The 24,574-nt window shown below is 45.0% G+C and overlaps 1 protein-coding gene across 1 annotated transcript in view; it reads right to left on the bottom strand.

Annotated features, from left to right (window-relative positions):
• CRHR2 (corticotropin releasing hormone receptor 2) overlaps window positions 1-24,574 on the bottom strand; it is a 280,023-nt gene that overhangs the window by 95,173 nt on the left and 160,276 nt on the right. Inside the window, 4 exon segments of the mRNA XM_030549973.1 lie at window positions 5,522-5,591; window positions 5,594-5,621; window positions 9,660-9,665; window positions 12,593-12,678. Coding sequence (XP_030405833.1) covers window positions 5,522-5,591; window positions 5,594-5,621; window positions 9,660-9,665; window positions 12,593-12,678 — 190 coding nt within the window.

Below are 24,574 nucleotides of genomic sequence, written 5' to 3'. Positions count from 1 at the left end.
GTCTCTCCCTGACCATCTTTTTAACACATCCTGGCACTGCCAGCTTTTGCAATACGAGTCTCAAATATGCCACTTGTTTAAGTCACCATTTAACGGCATTTTCCTTTTTCATGCCCTGCCGTGATAACTGGCAGACAGAAGTGATTAAATGAGGTTAGCGAGCGAATGGCATACTGCACACACTGCTACATTGCATTCATCACAGGGAATTGCTCTTTTCCCTTGCAAGTGTGAGTGCGGCTGTACAGAAAGGTATATTCAGATGCGTAAATGTCTGAGCCTATATTACTATGATCACATCAAATGCGACGAACTTTTAAGTTTCAGTCAGTACTAATTCCACAAGGTCTCTGCGCAATTTGGTCAATTCCCTAGTGTTCAGTATTTGTTAATGCAATGTCCTAGCACTCCATGTTATAAGCCATCTCTGCAGGGATGCGCTGCCTCTCCCTTGACTGGTTTCTGTATGCCACTCAATCATATCTTTCATCCCTTACCAGCGACACTGCATCAGCTGGCAGAGTTTTCTCAGCAGCCTACGGATCAAGACAGTCAAAGGGACTCCCATGACCTTGGGGGAATGGCGACCAGGCCCTTCTGCTTCCAAAAACACAGGTTCTTATCAGAGAAGCAAAAGGGGAATCTTGGTTAGTCCCCTCATGGGGTTTCAGAGTCCTGGCAGCAGCCCGAGCCCAAATGTCTACGCTGCAATTTTTATTTCTGCAGCCCGAGCCCACCAGCTGGGCCAGCCGCAGCCATGCCGTGGGTCTTTTATTGTAGTGCAGAAGTACCCACCGACACTTAGAGCTGGCTGAAAAACAGCAAACATCTTTCATGAAAACATTTGAAATATTTTGGAAAAAAAATGCAAAAATGTGAAAGTTAGAAAAAATGAGACCAGTTCTACAAACCACTTAGAGCATCTTATTCCAACCCCTGGAGAGCCTGGCTACGCTTACACCAGCCTTATAAAATTCTGTTTGCCCAGGTCAGCAACTTGTCAGGCAAGCACCTCCTGCCAGTCACCACCATGGCATTAAGGGTGGTCTCAAAAAGATTTTTTGTGTCTGAGCTGATAAATTCTCATGATAATGTTGCAAGGCTTGCACATATACAGCAATGAGCATGTTTAAGACTTTCCTCATTTTCATGTAAAACCTGTAGCCTGACTCATTCAAGCATGAGCTCACATTTTCCCTTTTCCACCTAGAGTTCTTAAAATCACAGGAGTTTTACCATCCACTCTTGGCACAGCAAGGATGCAGGCTTTCCCCAGAGCAAAAGTTATAACAACATCGTTCCTGGCTGCCGGGTCTCAGGATTAATGGGGTGGGTCAGTGTTAATAACGGTCATTGACAGCTGTCTAGCTGCAAGCTTTCACAGCATCCTTGTCTTACCGGAAGGAAATTATTTTACAAGGGATGTAATGATTGCCACGCACCGCCCCCCCAGGGTGCCGGTCACATGTCGGTGTACTACCACTTGAAGGCAAGGACTGTAGGTAATAGCCCTGCTGGGTCCCAAAAACCACTTAGACACATGGCTACAGGAAAGGGTTCCTTTACCAGCATTGGTAGGAAAGGGAAGGGCAGTCTAGTGGAGATGGGACTTTTCAGGCCTAGTGCCTGAGATGCTTGCTCCAGTCCAGTCTCTAGACAAACAATGGGAGCTTACAGGTTTCTAAGCCAGGCTCAGTTAGCCGCTCTCACTGGGGCCCCTCCGCATTGGGCTCTTGTGCAGCCATTGCTACTCCCCCCACAGACTTGCACCCAGGCACAGCCTGGTCCAGACGCAGCTCTGCACATGGTTCCTGGGCATCTGCTTCAAATTCAGCTTCTCTCCAGCTCCCAGCTCGCCACATGGCTGCTGCTTCAGCTTCTCTGCAGCTCCGGCTAACCGGGCAGCTGCTGCTCTCATAGGGTTGCCAACTTTCTAATTGCACAAAACTGAACACCCTTGCCCTGGCATTCTCTGAGGCTTTGCCACTTCTCTGAGGTCCCGTCCCTGCTCGCTCCATCCCCCCTCCCTCCATCACTGGCTCGCCCCCACTTCTCACTCACTTTCACCAGGCTGGGGCAGGGGTGGGCTGTGAGGGGGGGTATGGGCTCTGGGCTGGAGCTGCAGGCTCTGGGTGAGGCCAGAAATGAGGGTTCAGCGGAAGGAGAGGAGTCCAGGCTGGGCAGGGGGTTGGAATACAGGGTGGTGGGATGTGGGTTCTGGGGTTGGGGCTCTGGCTGGGATGTGGGTTCTGGGGTAGAGCCAGGGATGAGGATTTGGGGTGTAGAGGGGGCTCTGAGCTGGGGCTGAGGGGTTCAGAGTGTAGGAGGGAGTGTGGATGTCGGCTCTGGGTGGGGCAGTGAGTTGGGGTTTGAGGGGAGTTGCGAGGTTGTGGGTTCTGGGAGGATGTTTGGGTGCAGGAGGGGACTCTGGGCTGGGGCAGGGGATTGGGGTGCAGGAGGAGGTGCACTTGGTTATGTGTGGTTAGGATCTGTGTCTGCAGAGGGATGACTTAAGCCTTTAATGTCTGGTGCCTAGAATATGCAGCCCTTGAGTTAACATGGTAGCAAGGCACCGTGCAATTGGCACTGAGTAAGACTCCAAAGCACACGCAGAAGACAAGCACCATGGAACAACGCACCTGGCCCCTGCAGAGAGAGCCTACTGCTTCTTTTAAATGGCTATTATTCCTCGTGAACAGATGCTGGGCTGGCAGCACCAGGGAAGGAGGTCCGCTGCTCTGCCCCTAAAACAGCACAGGTTTACCTGGCACTGCCTCAGCCTGGACCTTGAGGGACCACCTTAAGGAATGAGATGGTAGTTTAACCTCTTTGTCTGTTAGAACATTGGCTTCTCTGATAAGGACATCCGGTTCACTGGGTACTCAACTGATAGTCCACAGCCCTATTTCACACAGGCTATTAAAGAGTCATCAGATGGTAATGATTTTGTAAGTCACTTCTAGCTTTGGGCCTGATGCTCCCTTCTAACCTGCCTGCCAGAGTAAAAGAAAAGCTGACAGACTAGGGGTAGATGGAGCAGCAGCTCCACAGTGTACTCCCCATCCACTGGAGCTTTCCTTCCATGGCACTGTGGCTTGGGAGCAGGCACGTCACAGAGCTAAGGACATGGGGTTGGAGGGGGAAGGGGAGAGGAGGAAGATAGCTAGAAATAAACAGGTCTGGTTCTGGCAGATGGTTCTACTACTGCTTGTAGCATTTAGTCCTGCTTATTTTATGAGAGAATATTCTGAATTCCCTTATTTTTTGCTACTTAATCAATGCCCTCACACATCCAGAATTAAAAAAAAATAAAAAAAAATAGAAAAAAGCCACCACTGTTTTGCTTGTAGAACAAATTTTTAAGGAAAATATTGTGAAATATTTTTTGGGTAAAAAAAAGAACTGCACACAGGAATCTGGATCATGGACAATGGACCCGATCCTCAGCTGCTGTGAGGGCAGCTGCGCTGAGATCAATGGAGCTATGCTGATTTACACCAGCCAAGGATCCAGTGCAATAATCATAGGACTTTTGATACTAAAATGACCCATATGTGTGCTGTATGGTACCATAGATGATCATTTAAAACATGTTAGTATTAGGTAATATATTAATTCATGGCATGAATAAAGGTAGCAGATACTACAGTGATGAACATGGGATATGAGTCTATCTAGAACAGAAACCACTAAAATACCGCAATCATTTTTAATACAAACTCTGAAGTTGACTGGTGGGCTTAAGGCTGGACTTAAGGCTCAAGATTTACAAGGCAAAAAACTAATTTACAAGAGAGCAACTAGGTTACTTCTAAATTAGAAGCTAGGCAAATACAATTTATGAAGAATTATCTAATTGCAGCTTCCTCATTTACCTAGCATTATAAAAGATTTAGATTCAGAGAGGGAATGTAGTTAAATGAATTATTTGCGTCTCTTTTATTAGATAAAAATTAACCAAGGTGCCCAGACATATGGTGATTAATGATATAGAAACAGTAAAGAGTCGGGAAGGTTAAAATGTCAGATGCCTTCTTGGAGAGCTCTCAGATATATTGGATGATAATGTTTTTTCTTCCACTATTTCTAGTATGGATGTTCCATGAAGAATTTGGTGTGGGGGGAAAGAGGAGATGATGGGTCAGATGTTGATAAATTCATTACTCTTTGTAGGGTGGCCCAAGAGCAGACTTTGAGTAGGCGCCGCAGCATGATTGGCCAAATTCTGTAGCAATGTTAACTCACCCCATTCATGAAAACACCCTTCACTGCCATCAGTAATCCCTACAAAGCCACACACAACTATGGCTCCAGCTGCAAACAGTCAATTGTGTAAAATTAACCAGTGGTTCTGCCAGCAGTCCCATATCCTCTCCCAGGCCTTGCTCTCCTGGTGTAACTTCTGCTCCCAACATAGAGGAGAGCTCATATCTGGTTTTCTGTGATTCACCTGTCCTGGGCCCTGGCTGCCCCGTGATGATGGTGGTGTAGAACCTACACAAAAGAGAAATCTGAAGGTCCTTATTCAGTTTATGCACAGTTCCTATTTAGGTGAACTCCTAAGGATTTCAATGGGAGAAGGATCATTTCTGAGCACTGTAAAAGGTGGAGGAAGTCGATAGTTGCCACGATGGGCTTGATCCACTGAAGTCAATGGTAAGACTCCACTGAGTTCTCATTGGCTCACGCCCAGTTCATACATGCAGTTCCTGATCGCGTGCAGATGATTATGCGCATTGCCCATTGAGAACGCTGGCTAGGCTGGTGAAGGGACTTAACAGAAATTAACCCGGGTGGTGCCAACAAGGGTTTCGTCAAAGGACAATACATGTGACCAAAACAGAGATTTTAGTCCAGTCCCAGGACCCTGAGTGCAAGGCTCCCTTCCTTCTCATGGGCAGCTCCGCATCTCTCTCTCAAGCAGCACCCGTATAGTGCTTCCTCTGAGAGCCAGTGCAAGAGCCAGGGGAAGCTACAATTAGAATCAAGGTTTATTCTTTGCAGGCTGGTCACTAGGAGTGACAATCCCAAACACTTAGCGAGTTTTCATCCCAACTAATGGGGGCGATGGAACAGGTTATAAAATAATCCAAAACCCACTGGAGTCAAAGGAAAGACTCCCAATGACCCGAGTGGGTTTTGGATCAGGCACTCACTCATCAGCTAGCATGTAACACGCCTCATTTCCATGCATTGCATAGCAATTGAAGCTGACCCACTCAAATACAGCTCACGTATCCTTCCCTTATCAAGCACTCTTGCATTCCACGGGTTCTCTGCTGTAGCATTAATCATTCAGTTTTACTTCTGAATACAAATAGGGCTTTAGCACAGAGCAGTAGCACATCACTGATATATTATATGACACTAATCAGTGGAAATGCCATACACAGTGAGAAGAATTAGATCTATATAGTTTTCCAACACCATACACAATCCGGAGGATGTTATCACAGAGACTGAGTAACATGAAATCGTTCACACACCCAAGAAAATTAACCGAATATGAATAGATTAATCCCTCAAGCACAAGAAAAGCATAAAGGCCACAATAAGCGCTCCTATAGATATACAGTGCCCCAGGTAGTTTTGATGAGAGCAATCTTGTAATGGAGTGCATACTCCTCTGGAGACAAAGAGATAACATGATTAATCAGCAGAGTCTCGGGGCACCGACATTAAGGACAGTTAATCAGTTTAGGAAACTATAATTACTTTTCTGATTGTAAAATGATGTTATATAATGACCCAAGGGCTACAGTTTATGGATTAGTCAAGCATATTGTCCGGACATAAACAAGCAGTTCTAAATACAACGTATGTTTCAGTTTGGATTTTTTTTCCATACAGATCTGGCCAAACAGAACTTTTCTGTGAATTTCAAAAGGCTTCAGTATTACCTGGCTTAAATCTTCACACCTTAAAGCAGCTATGGTGTCAAAGGCACAGGACACTCTGGAAAGACAAAACTTCTCATGATTCCGAAGGAAATGAGATGGCAAAATTAATTTCTTTGTTAGATGTCCAGATATTATTCAGTAGCCAGTGTTAAAGTTAGGCTGGTTTCCCATATATTAACTCTAAGATTAAACTTTGCTCATGAAAATAATAATAAATAATATTCTGTGTCACTGAAGCACTTTGCAAATTAAGGGTTCTGAGCCTTCAAACTCGTATTTGAATTCATAAAGATTTGAAAGAGCTGGAATCTGGTGATCTGAGCACAGGACCGGGAGCCCCCAAATTCTAAACCCAGTTTTGACAGTGATTGCTCTGTGGCAAACTTTCATGTACATTTCTCTCTGTCACAGGGTATTGTAAAAATAATCAGATAGGCCCTGATCCTGCAGACACAGGTCTAGTTTTAAGCACTGAATACGCCCATTGAAATCAATGGGATTTATTTGTGTTTAACTGATTAATTTTTTACAACAAATACATAAAAGATTGCCTGTAGTCAGAAGGAAGCAGGCCCATATTTCATGCTAGTGGGTGGTAAGAATGCAGTATTAAAATGAACACTAGCACTGGTAGAAAGCCAGCAAAGATTTTCCATTGAAAAATTTTAAAGTAAAAAGAGAAACATTTTCCTTTTATTCCAATTTTTCATTGGATTATATAAGTTTTTGACCTAATGGAACATTTTCCGTTTCTCCTCCCTTTCTATCATTTTTCCCTCCTCACACTTGGTCCCACTGGAAGGCCAAAATTAAAAAAAAAAGAGGAGAAAGGGAGAGAGGAAGCTTCAGAAAATGAAAAGCAATTTTTTTTTTGGGTGTCAAAACCCAACAATTTCAGTTTCCCATCAAAACTCCCTTAGGCCAAAATGAAAATTTCCATCAAAATTTTCATTTCAGTGAAAAATCCTTTGTGGTCACATAAGGTTTTGAGGAATGATTTTCTAACCGCTGAAGTAAATAGCTTTCTCAGTGGTGAAAATGAACCCCCCCACCCACAGGTCCCTAGAAAGACTGCCCTGCAGGCAACATTTCATGATCAAATCTACCTAAGTCTTCAGCAGACAACATAATATGCTGTCCTTTGAGAGAACTAAGTTATATGTGGAGGGGGAGTTAAGTGCATTCTGAAATCCCCTAAACTCTCATCCTCATCTGCCCATTCTGAATAGCCCTGAGAAAGAACAGAAACAAGAATCAAACAACCGACCTTTATTATACCAATGTCATCGGATAACCAAGGGGTAAGGAATGGCTTATAATTTTGAACTGTACCTAACTCATCAAATGGCAGTTTGCATACATCATTCATGTAAAATATATTGATCCGATGCATTATAGTCTTTATTTTTTGCTTAAATGCCATTTGAGGTGCTAAGCACTTTCTGGAATAATATAATATTTCCTCCTGCATAGAGCAGCTTACAATGTAAATTAGATATTACTCATCTCATTTGTGCCATGACTATTATTTAACTTTGCACATACTGTACAGTGTTACAGTTTGAAGACAAACTTTGAAATATGAACTTCCTTTTCAACACTGGCACCGGGGAGGAAAAGGACCACCTTTGCTGTTGATGATGCTAAAAACAGACTCAGGTTTTCCCCAAGGCAAACTCAGAACCGTAGAGAGAAACATGGTATTAATGCCTGTAACAACCTGGGCTGATATGGTGTGTAAAGCCCCACATGGCCCCGTCTATGCTAGAGTTCCACATCAGATGTAGAAACTGGAGCAACAGCCAGCAGTGCTGCAAAACGTTGACACATTTTTCCTACAGCAACCTACCATCCCCCCAGTCAATGAAAGCTTGCTAATGAACGGTATATTGCTAGCCCCACCCCCGCCCTTCCCCATGTCTTGTTAACACAGAGGATATAATCTACTGCTGCTGCCAGACAGATGCCACCTTCAGTTCAAGTAGCTGATGTCAGTTTTGCATGCTGAAGTTACAGGGTAAAATCTGCTGCTAGCTCACGAGGCAGCTCCTAACACTAACAAGTGGATGAAGAGTCATCTGTATACAGAATAACCATGGCCCATGTCATATCAGCCCATGTCTACCAGCCGCTGTCGTATCAGCCATGTCTACCAGCCGTGTCGTATCAGCCATGTCATGCTATACACACTAGAATGAGACCGATTGGCTGATATGACATAGTGACAATTATTACTGATAACGTGGTCGTGCTGCACATATAGGGACATTGTTTCGAGTCAGTCTCTATCAGTTTTAAACTGGGACTAGGTGCAGGAAAACCAATTCAGTATCTTGGATTCACAGGGCTGGTCCAAATGGTATCTTTACAGCCAGAGTTCAAACAAACGCAAGATGCCTTTCTTCCTTCAAGAGACTTTCCCTGTCCCAGCTGGGGTGTGATTCCCTAATCTCTCCAAACCATCATGGCCAACGACTCAACATCTGACTGTAATCATAGCTCCACTTAACCGAGCACATCTCCTCAGCCTGAGCTGGATCTCATTTTCTGCTGGTCGAGTCCCCAGACAGTTCCTGCAGAAAGGGCAAGTATCTCTAACCCGCTGAAGCATTTTGCAGGCTCTGCAGAGTGTCTGGTCAGTCTAGATTTCATCCCATAGCTGCACTGAATATCATGTCTAGAAGCCCTGACTGTTAGTGCTGGCACTGTCCACTAGCTGGGTCTTACTGCACACAACACACACATTTTCTAGAGTCCCTGGAAGGGCTGGTTTGAATTGACCTGTGAGACAAAGGAAAACTAGGAGCCCAGTTGTCTACGCTAACTCAAGGTTTCTGTATTGTCTCCCAAAATATTCCTCTAGGCTCCTGGGGGCTTTGACATCCCATATACCCTTTTGCGACACAGCCACATTTGTTGGCTCCTGCTCTATCTCCTAACGCAGCTACTTCTCGCCCCTTCTCTCTTAGCAATGTCAGAACATGGTCGCCCACCAAGCTTACGCAGAACAAAACCAGATGTGCCCCGTGCGCAGGTGCAACAACAGAAAGTCCCCCTTTTACAGCATCTTGTGCACTCTCGAATGGCCTGCGAATGAGAACGGTACTTCAGGCCAGTTATGGGGAAGGTTTGCATGAGGGCTAGCTCAGTGGTTTGAGAATTGCCTTGCTAAACCCAGGGTTGTGAGTTCACTCCTTGAGAGGACTGCTAAGGGATCTAGGGCACAATCAGTACTGGCCCTGCTAGTAAAGGCAGGGGACTGGACTCAATGACCTTTCAAGGTCCCTTCCAGCTCTATGAGATAGGTGTATATCTCCATATATTATAAGCAGAGGGGCTGAGCTGAAACCATACATCAGTTTCCCTGAATGCTACTGAACAGTTGTCAGATCATAAGCATCCTGGTCACCCAGAAGTGCAGGGGGTGGGGCCCTGCCCATCACTCAGGGGGAATTTAGAAGTTAAGTGACCAGAATATGATGCACTAGCCATCCCCATTTCCATAAGGGCCCCACTTCAGTGGGACTATTCCTGAGAATAAAGTTAAGCATGTGTGTTTGTGGAACTCCCCTTGTGAGTGTGTGCTAAAGGCTGCCACCCCCCCATGTGTCTGTATTCCCCCAGCTAGTGCTTTGGCTGTGCAGCTTTCCAGTTCCGTTCCAGGTGCACCAGTCACATTTGAAGAATCAGAGCCCAGCCTTCCTCTGAAGATAAGGATTTAGGCTTCTGAGCATAAGCATCCAGGCCTGAAAATGGGACCTTTTTCTATTAAAAACAGACAGAAGGATGTGGTCACTTGGCACCAACTTGCTGATCTGTGGCATCTGTTAGGGTTATACAGTAAAAACAGCGCATGCATGTGGGTGCATCTCACTTTTAATCAAAAAGGAAATTACAAGGAATCTGTGGGGAACACATTTGTTCACAAATCAACCCAGGTTTAATTCTGACATCTGAGTGCCAGTTAGGTGTTTCAAGAATATTCATAACCTTTAATACTGTGAAGTTTGCCATAACCCTTTAAGGATTCTACTAAATGAGTTTTTAAGCTTTAGCAAACACAGAAGGTTTTTGGGCACAGGGAATCACAGCTTTTATATACTTAAGAAATAGGTGGCTTAAAAAGTTTTATCATATATCCTAGCTGCAGGATTTTTAAAGCAAAGAGCAAAGGAGAAAATCCCCTAATGCAGCGGCAACACCTATCCAATCTCTGCAAACAAAGCTCATCTGTATTTGCCTTTACTAGGATGTTAACTGTTCAAAGTCATGCAAGAAAAGAAGATGTGGGTTTAGATGGGTTTCCCTGGACAGGAACAGCAAAAGATACTATTTGGCTTGAGTGCACCACACCTACCTGACCTAAGTTAAGGAAACATATTTCTTGCACTAAAATCACCTTCTCCCGTCCAGGGCACCAGTCAGTTTCAGTATAGATCTACAAAAGTCATGTGTTGTGACTTCACTACTAGTGCAATCACCCTCGTGACGGCACAATAGACATACTCTCACACACCAACTCCAATTTTCTGCCTTAAATCTCACCTCTTTTCACTAGCTTACCACCAACCAACCACCTCTCTTGCTGCATTACTAGGTCTCACAATATGCAATGCTCTTCTTCAGGCTCCAACTCCTGGAGTCATGGGATGTAAGAGAATCTCAAGGCTCATTTTTAAAATAAATGTAAGTGTCTAGCCCGCCTGGTTGCAGGGAAGAGCTTGAAAACATGACCTGAGTGCACTTGAAAGACTTGGAAACCAACCAAAGGGAAATGGAAAGCAGCCCATTATTATATTTTTAAACAAATCATGATTTCGAAGGCACTCTCAAGATTTTGGGGGCTCTGTCTGACTCATGAATGTTGAATATTTGGGGTTGGCAATATGGTGAGTCCTGTGCTGTCTATTCTTGCTTTCATGCCTGCCCTTAATCCACCTTAACATACAAAGTCACATTAAATGAAAGCAAACGTTGGAATGAACGATTGAATTCTGAACACGAGCCAGCTATTTTTGGTGCTTCCCTCCCTGTCCCCTCTCCTTTGCTAGAAGGAGGGCTAATTTAGATTATAAACTTCTCAGTCAGGTGGGACTTCATCTTCACATATGTTTGTAAAGGGCCTCGCACCTCTCCAGGAAAGGAGAGACAAAAACAAAGAAGTATCTGTAAATCCCTGTGCTTCTAGCGTGAAATTCATCCCTGGGCAGAGAGCTAGCACAAAGCCTAGGTACCACTTACAAACAGGAGAATAAAAAGGATTAAACTGGCACAGGGATGTTGATCCTGTGCTCTGTGCAAGGGTGAACTTCCCTTTCATCTACAAGGCGAGGCTGCCAATCTGATAACACAGAATTGCACACAAAGCTTCCAGCCTTCTTGAAAGGGTCTGTAGAATTTAACAAAGAGGAATAACCTTTCCGTAAGCTCTTGTGTATTACAGGGTGTGCTGGCTCTGCTAAAGTTAGGTGCAGTCCAACCCTTCTGTTACAGGGCTACATTATTGTCAGTTCTCCCTGTTTCTGCTGATGATAAAATGAGGTTGAGGATTGGGAATGCTTGGGACTGAAAGATGCCATGTGCCTTGCGGGACCAGGTGGTAAAAACATACCAGGCAGCAGTGAATATATTAGTACAGTACTAGTAGTAACAATGGTATTACAGTAGCAGCTATTGGCCCCAAACTACATTCAGTCCCCATTGTGCTAGGTGCTGCACAAACACAGAGTAAGAGGCAGTCCCTGTCCCAAAGAGCTCACAGTCTAAGTAGCCCAGACAGACTGAGGTGATGTCTATGCTGCATGTGTAGACATTCCTTGAGCAACAATGGCAGGGAAGCTGTGGCAGCACAGGCTGCACAAACCCACCCAGAGGGTGTGCAGAGAGGGGGGCAAGCAGGGGCACGGTTTCCCCCCCAAAATCTCCATGTGTCCCTGCAGCCCGGAGAGGGAGAAAGCTGAGCTCCTCACCCCCTGCTGGAGTCCCACATTCCCTCTGCCTTCACACACTCCCACTCACCTCAGTGGGGGTCTGCAAAGCAGGCAGCAGCACTGGGACTGCAGCAGCAGGGAAGGAAAAGCAGTAGGTTGCAGCTGTGAGGATGTGGGGAGGAGGATCTAAGCCAGCAGGCCAGCCGTTCTGCTGTTTCCTCCCTCCCTGGACTGCACAGACAGGGAGAGTGCTGCTACCAGGGGGAGCTGTTCCTGGATGTCCCCTTTAGAGATGTCCCGAGAAATCTGGGGGTGGGGATGTCATGTGAACCTTTCTTTTCTGTCTAATGTGTCCCTCCAAAAACGTTCAAATTTAAATTCCTGTGCACTTCCCTGAACCCACTCAGGACTCAGGATATGCACCTGAGCGACTATTTGGTGCTGCTGTGGCTTCAGTGCTGTTATTTGAGCGAGCATGATCAAAGCTGGCTTGAGGATGTCTGCACGTGCTGACGTCACACCACTGGTTGGAGTGCAGACGTAACCAAAGAATGGGAGGGTTACTGTACCTCTCCCCCTTTTTAATAGAGATACACAGTAAATGACTTGCCGAAGGTCCCACTGGGACCTGTGGTAGAGCCAGAAATAGAATCTTAATTTCCTGAGTCCCAGACTAGCACCTTAACCACAAGACCCTCCTTCTTTTCCAGCCCGCTGAGAAAAATGACATTTGGAAAAATAGAGAGAAAGCGAGATACAGACCTTGTCGTCCAGAATAGGTTCGCACTGAGAGTAGTTGATCTTGGAAGCCCATGTCCCGTTTCCCAGGCATTCTCTGTAGGCGTTTCCTAATAGGGACCAAAATAAATAAATAAATGCACAAGTTAACCACACAACCCACCCACCCCCGCCCGACACACACGGTGATAGCTTTACAGGTATAGATGTTAAATGAGAGTCTTTTCTCTGGGTAAATAATGAATTCTGACTCTGTAGGCTTTGCAGAATAGATAACCTGCCACACTCAGGAAGACAGGAAAGGACTGTGAAAAACACAGAAAAAAGCAGCTTAAAAATAAGGTACATTTTTGCATGTGCCTGTATCTCCCCTCTGCAGTCCCTCGAGGGCACCCACTCTAGGTTCCTGGTTCTGTAGCTGCCACCTCTTTTGAGCAGAGATTTTTGTCTCTCTCCTTCCTGACTGGGACTTTTCCAGTCTGCACAGTTCCCTGCCTTCATGGTGATATTCCCAGTAAACCAGACAGCATACACAGGCCAGCATCTGTGCTTTGCTTTCTCTCCAATGGCTATGAACAGCTGTAATTGCCAGCAGTTATAAGTTACCACACATTTATTCTTAAGCAAGCACATTTATTCTTAAGGAGAAAACATTAAGGAGAAAACATTAAAAACAAACAAAACCCCACATGCACGCTAACTAGCTCAACAGAGACACCCACCAACTCCAACAAGGGCTCTGGTAGGAGTTACTCCTTCAAACCTCACCACAGGGTTATCTGTGGTTAAAAGTTCTTAACAGCCTTAGCTCTGAACTATCACCACCATGCATAGCTTAGTTTTTCTTTTATACAGTTGGACCTTTGATACTGAGACTCTGGAATCAGATGATCAGCAGATAGTGGTCCCATCCTCAGACTGTAGCTTCAGAAGGTTGGTTTTGGCATAGCCAGGAGGTGAGGGATTTGCATTCACCTCTCCCTAGAGACTCCTGAAGCAAACAGCTTGATACTGTTTGTCCCAAGAGTCCATTCATGTCTGGTACATTGTTCAGAACAGTCCTTTGAAGTTCAGAACACTTCCCAAGATTCACAGCACATCTCCCCCCACATAGTTTACATACAATCCCACTCATTAGAATACACAAACCATTCAATACAACGGACCCAGGGCACACTTAAACTTAATTCAAAAAGTTTTCTCAAGGATATTGCAGGAAATTGCCATCTCTCTCACAGACTTATGAAAAGGAGGTTAAATAAATTGTGCAAAAATGTAGTGAACATTGGAGCCTAATGCCACAACTTGGAGTGTGTCATGTAGTTACAAGTGTTACTATACATACTAGGGCCTTGTTTCCCTCTCCCTTACACTGGTATAAACTGGGAGTAAGGCCAGGTCTACATTGCAAAGTTTTGATGGCATAGCTGTCGGCCAGGAGTGTAAAGAAATCACACCCCTAGCTGACATAGCTATAACGACAAAACTCCCAGAGTGTTTCTGTCAGCATAGCTACCGTCATTAGACACATAGACTTTAAGTTCAGAAGGGACCATTATGATCATCTAGTCTGACCTCCTGCACAATGCAGGCCACAGAATCTCACCCACCCACTCCTGTAACAAACCCCTAACCTATGTCTGAGTTATTGAAGTCCTCAAATTGTGGTTTGAAGACCTCAAGCTGCAAAGAATCCTCCAGCAAGTGACCCGTGCCCCATGCTGCAGAGGAAGGCGAAAAAGCTCCAGGGCCTCTGCCAATCTGCCCTGGAGGAAAATTCCTTCCCAAGCCCAAATATGGCGATCAGTTAAACCCTGAGCATGTGGGGAAGACTCACTAGCCAGCAGCCAGGAAAGAATTCTCTGTAGTAACTCGGATCCCATCCCATCTAACATCCCATCACACAGACCACGAGGCATACCTACCTGCTGATAATCAAAGATCAATTGCCAAATTAATTGCCAAATTAGGCTATCCCATTCAGGGAGGTAGTGGTCCTACACTGGCAGGAATGCCTCCTTGTGTCGGCCTATGCCCTGTCTACACTATGAAACTCTGCTGACATAGCTACACCAGCAAAACATATAGTGTAGACAAGGCCTAACTCCCTTGAAGCCACTTACTCTTCATACGTGCTGCCTTCCTATACAGTAGCATATAAGCAAACTACTCAATGATTCAGGATGTGGATCAAGCTTTGTGGCCTTTCTAACAAACCAGTCAAACTAGTCACGCAGGCTGAATTCGAGCCAGCTGCTTTCCCATTGGCTGTTAAGATTCTCACAGTCAGGCGCATGAGATGCCACACAAGTGGGGACAAAACAACATTTCAGTGAGGCTGGGAAAGCAACACATGAACTTTGTCTGAATTGATTTCCATTTTAATTGAGCGTTGTTCAGGCCCAGCCAGCCATCCTTTAAAAAAACAAACCGCCCACAGAAAGAGTCTGAATCTCCACTGGGGAACACGGGTGCAAAGGAGGAGTAACTGCCTGGCAGTCAGTGGCATTACGCTGGTGCAAAACTGGCCGAGCGGGATCAGAATGAAGCCCAAACTGCATCTGCCTTTTTGCCCAAACATTCTGGATGTCTCAAAGGCTGCCATTTGGTTAATGAGAGTTAACACAATACAGACTCCAGTCACTCTGGTTTTTAATTCCCCCCTCTGATAAATTGCTTTCTCCTCACTGCCTTCTCTGAAAGCAGATAATAATATCATCTAGCCCCTGTCGAGCTCCACTGAATTACTTGCCAATTCGTCCTGCTTCCTTATTTTAAAAGTATTGTGTCACCTACAGAACTCCTGCTCAGCACATCAATGGACTGGAGACCATTCTGTGCTGTGAAAGTTAACTCTCTCTCACACACACCTCCTCCCCACCCCCGAAGGGGTACCAGTAAACTACACGTTTGAAGTCCTTGCCGAGAAATGAGTTCTTAAATTCAATTTCATGTTCATTTGAAATATAGCCTTAAGAGACCCATGGGCTGTGCAAAACAGCAGGCGTCTATTCTAGCTCTGGGGAATACGCCAGATAATTCTGTGGTATCTTGAGAGGAAAACTATGACTTTGAAGTCCAAACTATTTTATTGTATATAAACTCTATCACCTTCCCATCCCCCACAAACGCTTTGTGTAACTACAACATTTCTCCCTTTGTCTATTGCAGGCTATAGCCTATGAGAGAGACACTGACAATTTAGAGAAACATAAAAAAGACTAGCCACTTAATTAAATGCACACAGGACAAAGCTATGCAACTGCATCCTCGTCTCCTCATCTCACCTTCCTCCTCCCTTTACCCTCATCCTTCCTTTTGTCCATTTGTCTTCATCATATGGCGCTGGGTCCAGCCCAGCTGTTACACAGCCGTGCAGCATGGCTCATGGGAATAAGGAGCAAACCAAGAGCGCAAATGCTTACATGCTGCTTAAAATGCCTTTAAAAAAATCACTGAAGCAGTTGCTAGGATAGGGTAGGCTGGGTCTTTTTAGTATTTTTAAATAATGGAAGTTTACGCCATGAGTCTCTTTAAACCTACCAGTACCTAAGTTAATGGTAGGATAGTTCACAGAGGGCAATATACATGGCTTCGAATCCACATAGCTTAGTGGTTTGAACATGGCCTGCTGAACCCAGGGCTGTGAGCTCAATCCTTGAGGAGTGTCATTTAGGGAACTGGGGTAAAAAATCTGTCTGGGGATTGGTCCTGCTTTAAGCAGGGGGTTGGACTAGATGACCTGCTGAGATCCCTTCCAACCCTATGATTCTATGTATTTGTTACAAGACATTTATGATCATTTGAGAGGTGATGCAGAGGTGGGGGGGAATCTCATGGATGGCTACTGACCTCTCGTGCTGATGGCTAGTTAGCATTACTGACAATTTTCAGGGTATTCAACAGAGCTGGAAGAAATGATACCTAGACACAAAACTACCACAAATCTGGGTGTGAAGTGACACACAATGGATCATCTCTTTGCTTATGGCATGTGCTACTTCTGTAGAAGACCATTCAGTTTCACACAGTGTTGTATGCAGCTGAAACTTGGCTACCCACTTGTGTGGATTCACTGCTTTCTCCCATAGCAACAGGGTTGGATACAATGGGTCTGAACCATTGCCAAGTGCATTAAGCAATTGAGGCGAGACGATTTTATAGCTCTGATTTCAGCTCTCAACATAAATGTTCATGATATTCTCCATTCCAGCACACATATATTGTATGAAGTGGCTTTACTATACAAGGTCAATGGAAGTTAATTTTATCCTTCTGTTAGCTGCATCTGACATCAGCTGGGAACACCTGAGGGAATGAGCTATCACGATAGCAGGCACTGGTTGAGAAGATACCTAACAGGATTCCATTACCCTCTGTTTTCACACACATAAGTACTGAAAACATTCATTTTGAGGATGAAATTTCCATGGTTATTTTCAGATGAAAGGAATTAGGGGTGTATTGAAAATTGTGTTAAAAATGACAAGCTTATCACTTTAAATGAAGGGGTTTCCAGGTCCTGCTGGCAGGCTAGGGGGCACTGTAGGGAAGCATGCAAACTGAGGCTCCAGTCAGTCAGTCTTTAAAGAGCCAGCCTAGAGAAAAGGTGGGTCCCTCTGCCTTAGGGAGCAGTCTGTTTTGTTTGGTTTGGTTTCTTGTGTGTTATTTCTAAGAAATAAAGTAGTGTTACATTCCAACCTCCAGAAAGAGTATTTTGTGTTTCTGATTTACATTTGTGTATATGCTGTAATCATAAAGGTGATTAGGGTTTATTTGTTTTATTTTCTGAAAGTCTGAACAAAAACTTTGGCAATTTTTGAGTTATAGGACAGTAAAAACATGTACATTTTCCTTTGTAAATAATTCTATAATAAAAGATTAATGGAGCTTGGAATCTGAAATTTGACATGACCATATCCTCACTGAGGACTTCCATTTTGCACAGCGTGAAAAAAAAAACTGGCTTTGGATTTAATAATTATGTGATGCTTGGACAATTGTGTCCTGAACATATTGCAGTAGACAATATTCTTTAAGTCTTTAGGGAAGCACTTAAATGGTTTGAATTTCCATTCCCAGGCTCTGCTTGTGAATACACAAAATTGCACATGCACTTTGTAGGTGCAAGTGCTTAATGGTTCTCATACCTGTGCATATACGACAGATTTTTCAGCTGCAAAACCCACTTCACCCAATGGGCTTGATGAGTGCAAATTCTCACACTTGCTCGTGTTCAGATGCTGGAATATATAAAATGCAATTGGCAGGTACCCATATCTACAGAGATCAGGTGCATGCACATTCTGGGTATGAACAATAAGTCCAGGCAGCAGCTCAGTTGAAAGTCTGGCCTCAAGTGCCATGTCCATCCTGCATTGCTAGGAGGAGACAGTCAGAGAGGAGCATTTGCCCACAGGGACAGTGAACTCCCAGGCAAGGCAGCTTTAAGTTTTCCATGGGGTCTGTAAGAATTCTGCCAGCAGAGGCTGCACCAGGGATGTGCTGGGTAATGGCATCTCCCAGCTGCCGTCGTCTTCTTGCCCCTCCCCCAGCCGGCCCCACTCACTTTTTGGTTGCCTATGTTAAAATTGACTCCAGGAGCAATGTTAACGCAGCCTTATGACACAAATGTACCATTAAACATACAGCTGAAAATGTTCATTTGTATCTTATCGGATGGGCAGTGCAGCAGAGTTCGCTTTCCTTATGGAAGCTGTACTTCCCACCCATCAGCCCGCGCAGACAAAGCCTGAAGTCTCCAGCAGGATTCGCTGTCATAGTGACCCTATAAACCCCCTGCTGTACCGTGCTGCTGGGAAACCCTTCAGTATTGCACATGCCTGTCACTGGCTTCAAGGGTTGCCAGGCACGTGTCCAGGGGGCAACATGTTAAAGTTATAGCAGATTATCTCGGCGTTCCCTTAAGAAGATAGAGGGAACGAGAATGTTGCCCCTGAGCTCTCACCCCTTCATCCTTTTATTTATTACCCCATTACCAGAGTATTTCCACAGTAGACAATACATCTATTGGGGAAAAAGCAATAATTTGTAGAAATATAGAGACACCAGGGGTGAAATCCCGGCCCCACTGACATCACTAGGAGTTTTGCTGGTGATTTCAGTGGAACTAGGATTTTATCCTAGAACTTTAGTAATGGTTGGAACCTAATATCAGCATGTAGGATCAACTTTAACCCTTAAGAGGATGGATAGCCTGGTGGTTAGGGTATTAGTCCAGGATGTGAAGAAACCTCCAGTTCAATTCCCTGATCTACCAGAATGACCTTGGGCAAGTCACTTAGCTTTTATGTGCCTCAGTTTCCCACCTGTAAATATGAGGATAATAGCATTGCCCTGCCTCACATGGGTGTGTGAGGATAAATGCATTAAAAATTGTAAAGAGCAGTAGGGGCCATATAAGTACCCAAAAGAGAAGTGCACTTGACTGGTATAGGAGTTACATACTCATTCAAAGGCCTGATTGAAGTGTCACTAATCACAAATCCTCCTGTGTCACATACAACTTCCAGCTAATGAGCACAAAATACTTCAGATATTTGACCCTCGGTTTGAATGCACTTGTCTTGATCAGCCACAAAACCATTTCACAGGGTCTCTAGACTGTTGGAGGATGGCTCAAGAGGACACTGGCATGGGGGTAAAGTATTTTCAAAGATTCAAACCTATGCCTAGGAGATGTTATTTCATTCGTCACGTGCAGCTCTCAGAGAGAGAGAGAAATGTATTTTATTAATGTCAGTGGGTTAAAGTTCAACTAACAAAGCTGAAAATCAACCTTGGCTCAGCAAGTAACGCCCCTCGTAAACAAGGCCCCTAATGAAGGAAATGATCCTTGAAGAAACATGATTTTTTTTTCAATCTTCTTCCCCGAGTGTTTCCTGTGTCGAGTATAAATAAAACTCTCTAGGAAGCGGAAGTGACCCCATTTGGAAATGGGGTATGAAGTACTAAGTGAAGGCACTCTAAAAGCCATAGTAATGAAACAGAGGCTTAGTTGTACAGAACTTTCCATTCTGAAGGACCTCAAAACTACAGCTGGTCAGAACATTTTTACTGAACTGTTTCAGGGAGACATAATGGTTTCCAGATCTGGGGTGACAGTTTGTGGCAGAGTTAGGCACCTGCAATCAATGGGGGTCCCCAAGGAACCGAGGGGGGTCCCCTGAAAGCCAGATTCAGTCCACAAGGACCTTCTGTTTTGCCTGCCAGGCATTAGCTGCTCCATCCTGGTTCCCATTGAGGGCTCCGTAGTAGCGATGGCCCTGACACCTGGCTCCAAGCAACTGTGCTTCCCTGCCCGGCCCTGGCTGCAGCATTTCCATGCTGACCTGCCAGCTCCAATGACACTCTGCAGCCAGGAAGGAAAGGGCCAGAACTACCAGGAGCCTGAGGCCAACCGGAGCCAGGTATGGGGGCTGCCTTTACAGCAGAGCCCCTAGTGGGGACCAGGAAGGAACAGTGGACACCTGGCAGGCCAAACGGAAGGCCCTCGCCTGTGGGTCCAGCTCCTGTGTTCCCATGCCAGGTGCCCCCTTTCACTCCTCTGCAGATGCTGGGCCGGGAGTGTGGGTGCTCAGACGCAGGTCAGCACAGGGACCCTGCAAGCCAGGAAAAGGCCGGAAAGTGTAAGGACAGAGCAGCTGAAAGCCCAGGGTGGATCCAGACTGAGTAGCAGGGCTACCCAGACATCAGAGCCCCAGGTGGGGGCAGGAGCCAGGCATGGGGCAACAACAGTTTGGGCCCCACAATCGAGCTCTTCAGGGGCCCCCCCAAGGGCAACACTCTCACTGGTGACAGTGATTCTATAAGTTAATGATTAGGGCACTGGGCTGGGATGTGAGTGTTGTGGGTTCAACTCCCTGCACTCTCTTGATTTAGAGCAGAGTGTTTCATTCCAAATCAGGCAGAACAGGGACTTGAACCTGGGGCTCCCAGGTCCTAGGCCAGTGCTCGAGCCACTTGGTGGCGCTCTCTCTCTCTATGTGCCACAAAATGGGATTGTCATTTCCTGGTCAACTCTATTCAAAACACTTCACAAGACTGTGACCCAAATTCTCCTGTCTGCCTGAGGCAGGCGAAATGAGAGGAAGGAGGGGGAGACAGAGGCCTTCTGATTTTAGGTTTTAACTGATGAACACCCTTGATTTAAAAAAGAAAAGGGGGTAGGGGAAGTTATCCAACAAACACAGCAGACGTGGTTACTCAATTCATGCTGATTTCCCTCCTTTCCCATTGCAGAGTGTATATAGAGGATGTCCCTGTCTCACATTAAGGACTTGTCTACATGGAGCAATAATGCAGGCAACAGGGATGTGATTTCTAAAGCGCACTAACGTGTTGTGCATTAATTGGTCTGTGTAGACAAGTCCTTAAATGCAAGACAGGGACATCCTCCATAGACACACTGTAATGTTAATCTGCCTTAGGGAATAAAATGCCCTAAACCAGGGGTTCAGTAACAAGAATACAAAGTTTAAACTAACTTCCCTGTGCCTCTATTCCATGTGGAACGTAAGGCCTTCACCACTACATTCCATCTTTGATGGTTTCTTGCTGCAGCCTTCGCTTCTTCCCAGCTAATTTTGATAGCTTTCAATTCTCCTTATTGTTTGCATGTAATATACCAGCCACTAGGGGAGAGCGGGCAGATAGTTACATCAGGAGATGTGTGGGTATCTAGTTTTAGGTGTTTGTTGTTGGCAGCAGTGCCAGTGTAATGCCAACAAACCCTGATCCTCAGCAGCTGGATTGAACCTGGGACCTCTGGAGCTCAGCGCATGAGCCAAAAGCCAACTGCCTGTTAGTGAAGGCTGTCGAGCAGAGTCATTTTACCTTTCTCTCTAAGTGGTCTCGGTGCCACTAGATGGGACAGAACCCCACACCCAGGAGGTGTGTAGGCTACACTTGCAGAGCCACTGCAGACATGTGTTTGTGTCTGGCCTGAATGAAGACTCCTAATACCTAATGAGGCTGACGTGTGTATGGTTTTACAATACAACATACATTGATGAGACAAAGTTGAATTTACAAGAGTGAAAATTAAAAAAAAGAGAAAGATTTGGGAAGTCATCTGTAGGCAGGGACAGCTCTACTGTTTTTGCTGCTCAAGCAGCACGCCGAATTGCCGCCACGAACGGCGGGGGAAGTCCGTGTGCCGTTAGGGCGGCATGCGCGTTTCCGTGGCAGTGGCAATTCAGTGGCAGCTGAACACAGAAGTTGCAGCCGAATTGCCGCCGCTGTGGAACTGCAAACGCCACACGGACTGCCCTTGCCATCCGTGGCAACAATTCTGCGCGCTGCTTGGGGGCAAAAACACAGGGACTGCCACACCTTGTAGATTGCCGCCCCAAGCACCTGCTTGGGATGCTGGTGCCTAGAGCCGGCCCTGTCTGTAAGTAAGGCCTACAGTCCCTTACAAACATGGGGAATGACTACAACCTTTGGGACTATTTCATCCACCACACCAAAGTTGGGAAGAATACTGCGAAAGAGCTTGTTTTTTCACTGCTAACAGTATTTCAGATGACGCTAAAGAGAAAGCTACCACAGTCGTCAGTGTAGGGGCCAAGACTTGCAGTTTAACGAGAAACCTGTCGATCCCTGAAGAGCCTGTAGACAAAAGCTTGATGAGCTAGGAAATCTGTTAAAAAATGTTTCAACCCAACACCTAGTGAAACAGTAGAATGATTGAAGTTTAACTCTTGGTCAAGGGCAGCAGGAAGACAGTAACGGAATTTGTGGCAGAATTGAGGAAGCTCTCTCAAGATTGTAGTTATGGTTTGTCCCTGACACAAGTGCTAAGAGACAGATAACTTTGTGGCTTTAATGATGACAAAGAGGCAAAGGCAATTGCGGTCTGGACAACAGTAACATTTGAAACAGCTCTGAAATTGCCCCAGGCTATGGAATCAACAAATACAATTTTGCAGTATTTACAAACACAAAACACAGGGCAGTTGGAAACAGCACACAAGAAATAGAAGGTAGGTGGAAAAAAATTTGCAAGGCAGCCCGGGAAACAGATCCAATCAGCTAGCAGAGAGTGTTATAGTCATGGAGGCAAACGCAACCCAATGGACTGTGGATTGAAAAAAAGAGAAATGTCACATCTGCAGTTTGACAGGGCACATCTGAAGTGTGTCAAAACAATACCAGGAAAGCAGAGACACAAAACCAGTATAAAAAGCAGCCTCATAGCCTTGGTACTTTCCATGTACTTTAGGTGAAAAGTAGTGAAAAGGAAGATGAAATAGCAGCTTTTACTGTCTATATTATGACAAACAAGTATTCCTGAAATAGGTCCCATTCATATTGGGCTGTCTGAAAAGGGAAACAAAACATATGATTTGAGCTGTACATGGGAGATAATAGGAGTACTTGTGGCACCTTAGAGATAATGTAACTATTATAAGCCAAGAAGCATAAGGCACCTTGTGGAAAGATAGTGCGCCACCTCCACTGCAGAAATGTAGGACAAAACTACCACCACACTGGAGAAGGCATAAAGACACTGCAAGCCACCAACGTGAATGTTTAGTAGCAGAGACAAGTAAGGCATCTACCATTTTTAGGAGTCACAGGCACCGGCCCTAGGTGGCTCAGAAGAGGGTGGCTGGCTGATCTTTCACTGGATTCACCAATTTTACTTGAAATCAGAACATGATCTAGTTCTGGAAACTTTTAGATACCCATATTTAAAGTATTTAAAGATGAACTGGATACTTGAAAAGACACTACTGCTAAAGTCTACGTAAACCCAAATGACATGCCTTGCTATTTCAAACCGAGATCTGTACTCTGTGTCATGAAACAAAACGTTGAAATTGAGTTAAAAAGACTACAGGCAACTGGCGTGATTGAATCTGTAAAGTTTTCTAGATAGGTTGCCCCAAGAGTCCCAGTGAAGAAGCCAGATGGCTCCATATGCCTATGTGGTGACTGTAAATATGGTCTCAATTAAAACAGTGCCCAATTCCAAAATTGAACTGCTCTTTGCAGTTTTAGCAGGAGGGCAATTGTTCACAAAGTTACATCTGAGCCATGACTACCAATGGATCATCCTGAAAGAAGACTGCAAGCAGTATGTCACTGTAAATTCTCAAAGACTGTTTAAATATGATCAGTTACTGTCATAACTGTCCTACTCCGATCTGAACCTTAGAGTTCAGAACATGAGAAGCTAGCATGAAACCTCCAAACTTAATTACTAGCTTGGATCTGATATCGCTGCCACCAGCCAGAATTCCAGTGTCTGGCTCACTCTGGTCTCCCCAAAACCTTCCCTGGGGAACCCCCAAGACTCAGATGCCCTGAGTCTTACCACAGAGGGAAATAACCCACTTCCCTTCTCCCTCCTCCCCTCCAGGTGTTCCCTCCCTGGGTTCCTGGAGAGATATAAAGATTCAAGCTCCGTGAATCTAAACAAAGGGATTCTACCCTCTTTACCTCCTCCCAGATTTCCCCGCCCTGGGTACTCTGGGAGATTCCCTGCTTCAAGTCCTTGAAACACAAGTACCGAGAGATCTAATCTCTCTCCCCCCTCACCCAGAGGGTATGCAAAGTCAGGCTTAGTAAATCTAACACAAAGAGATTCTCTCTTTCCCCCTGTCTTCTTCCTCCCACCAATTCCCTGGTGAGCTGCAGACTCAATTCCCTTAAGCCCCCATTAAAAAAAAATCCACAAGTCTTAAAAAGAAAGCTTTATATAAAAAGAAAGAAAAAGACATAAAATGGTTTCTGTATCAAGGTGACAATATACAGGGTCAACTGCTTAAAAGAAAAATGAATAAACAGCCTTATCCAAAAAGAATACAATTTAACACATTCCAGCAACTACACACATGTAAATACAAAAAAACAATATAAACCTATTGTCTTACTATCCTTGTACTTACAACTTGGAAAGAGAAGATTAGAAAGTCTGGAGATAGAAAGATCACTCTCAGAGCCGAGAGGGTTACCGAACCAAGACAAAGAACAAAG

This window comes from Gopherus evgoodei, chromosome 2, assembly GCF_007399415.2.
Source record: "Gopherus evgoodei ecotype Sinaloan lineage chromosome 2, rGopEvg1_v1.p, whole genome shotgun sequence".
NCBI classification, from domain to species: Eukaryota; Metazoa; Chordata; order Testudines; family Testudinidae; genus Gopherus; species Gopherus evgoodei.
Note: the sequence above shows the minus strand (reverse complement) of the source record. Positions and strands in the feature narration are given on the sequence as shown.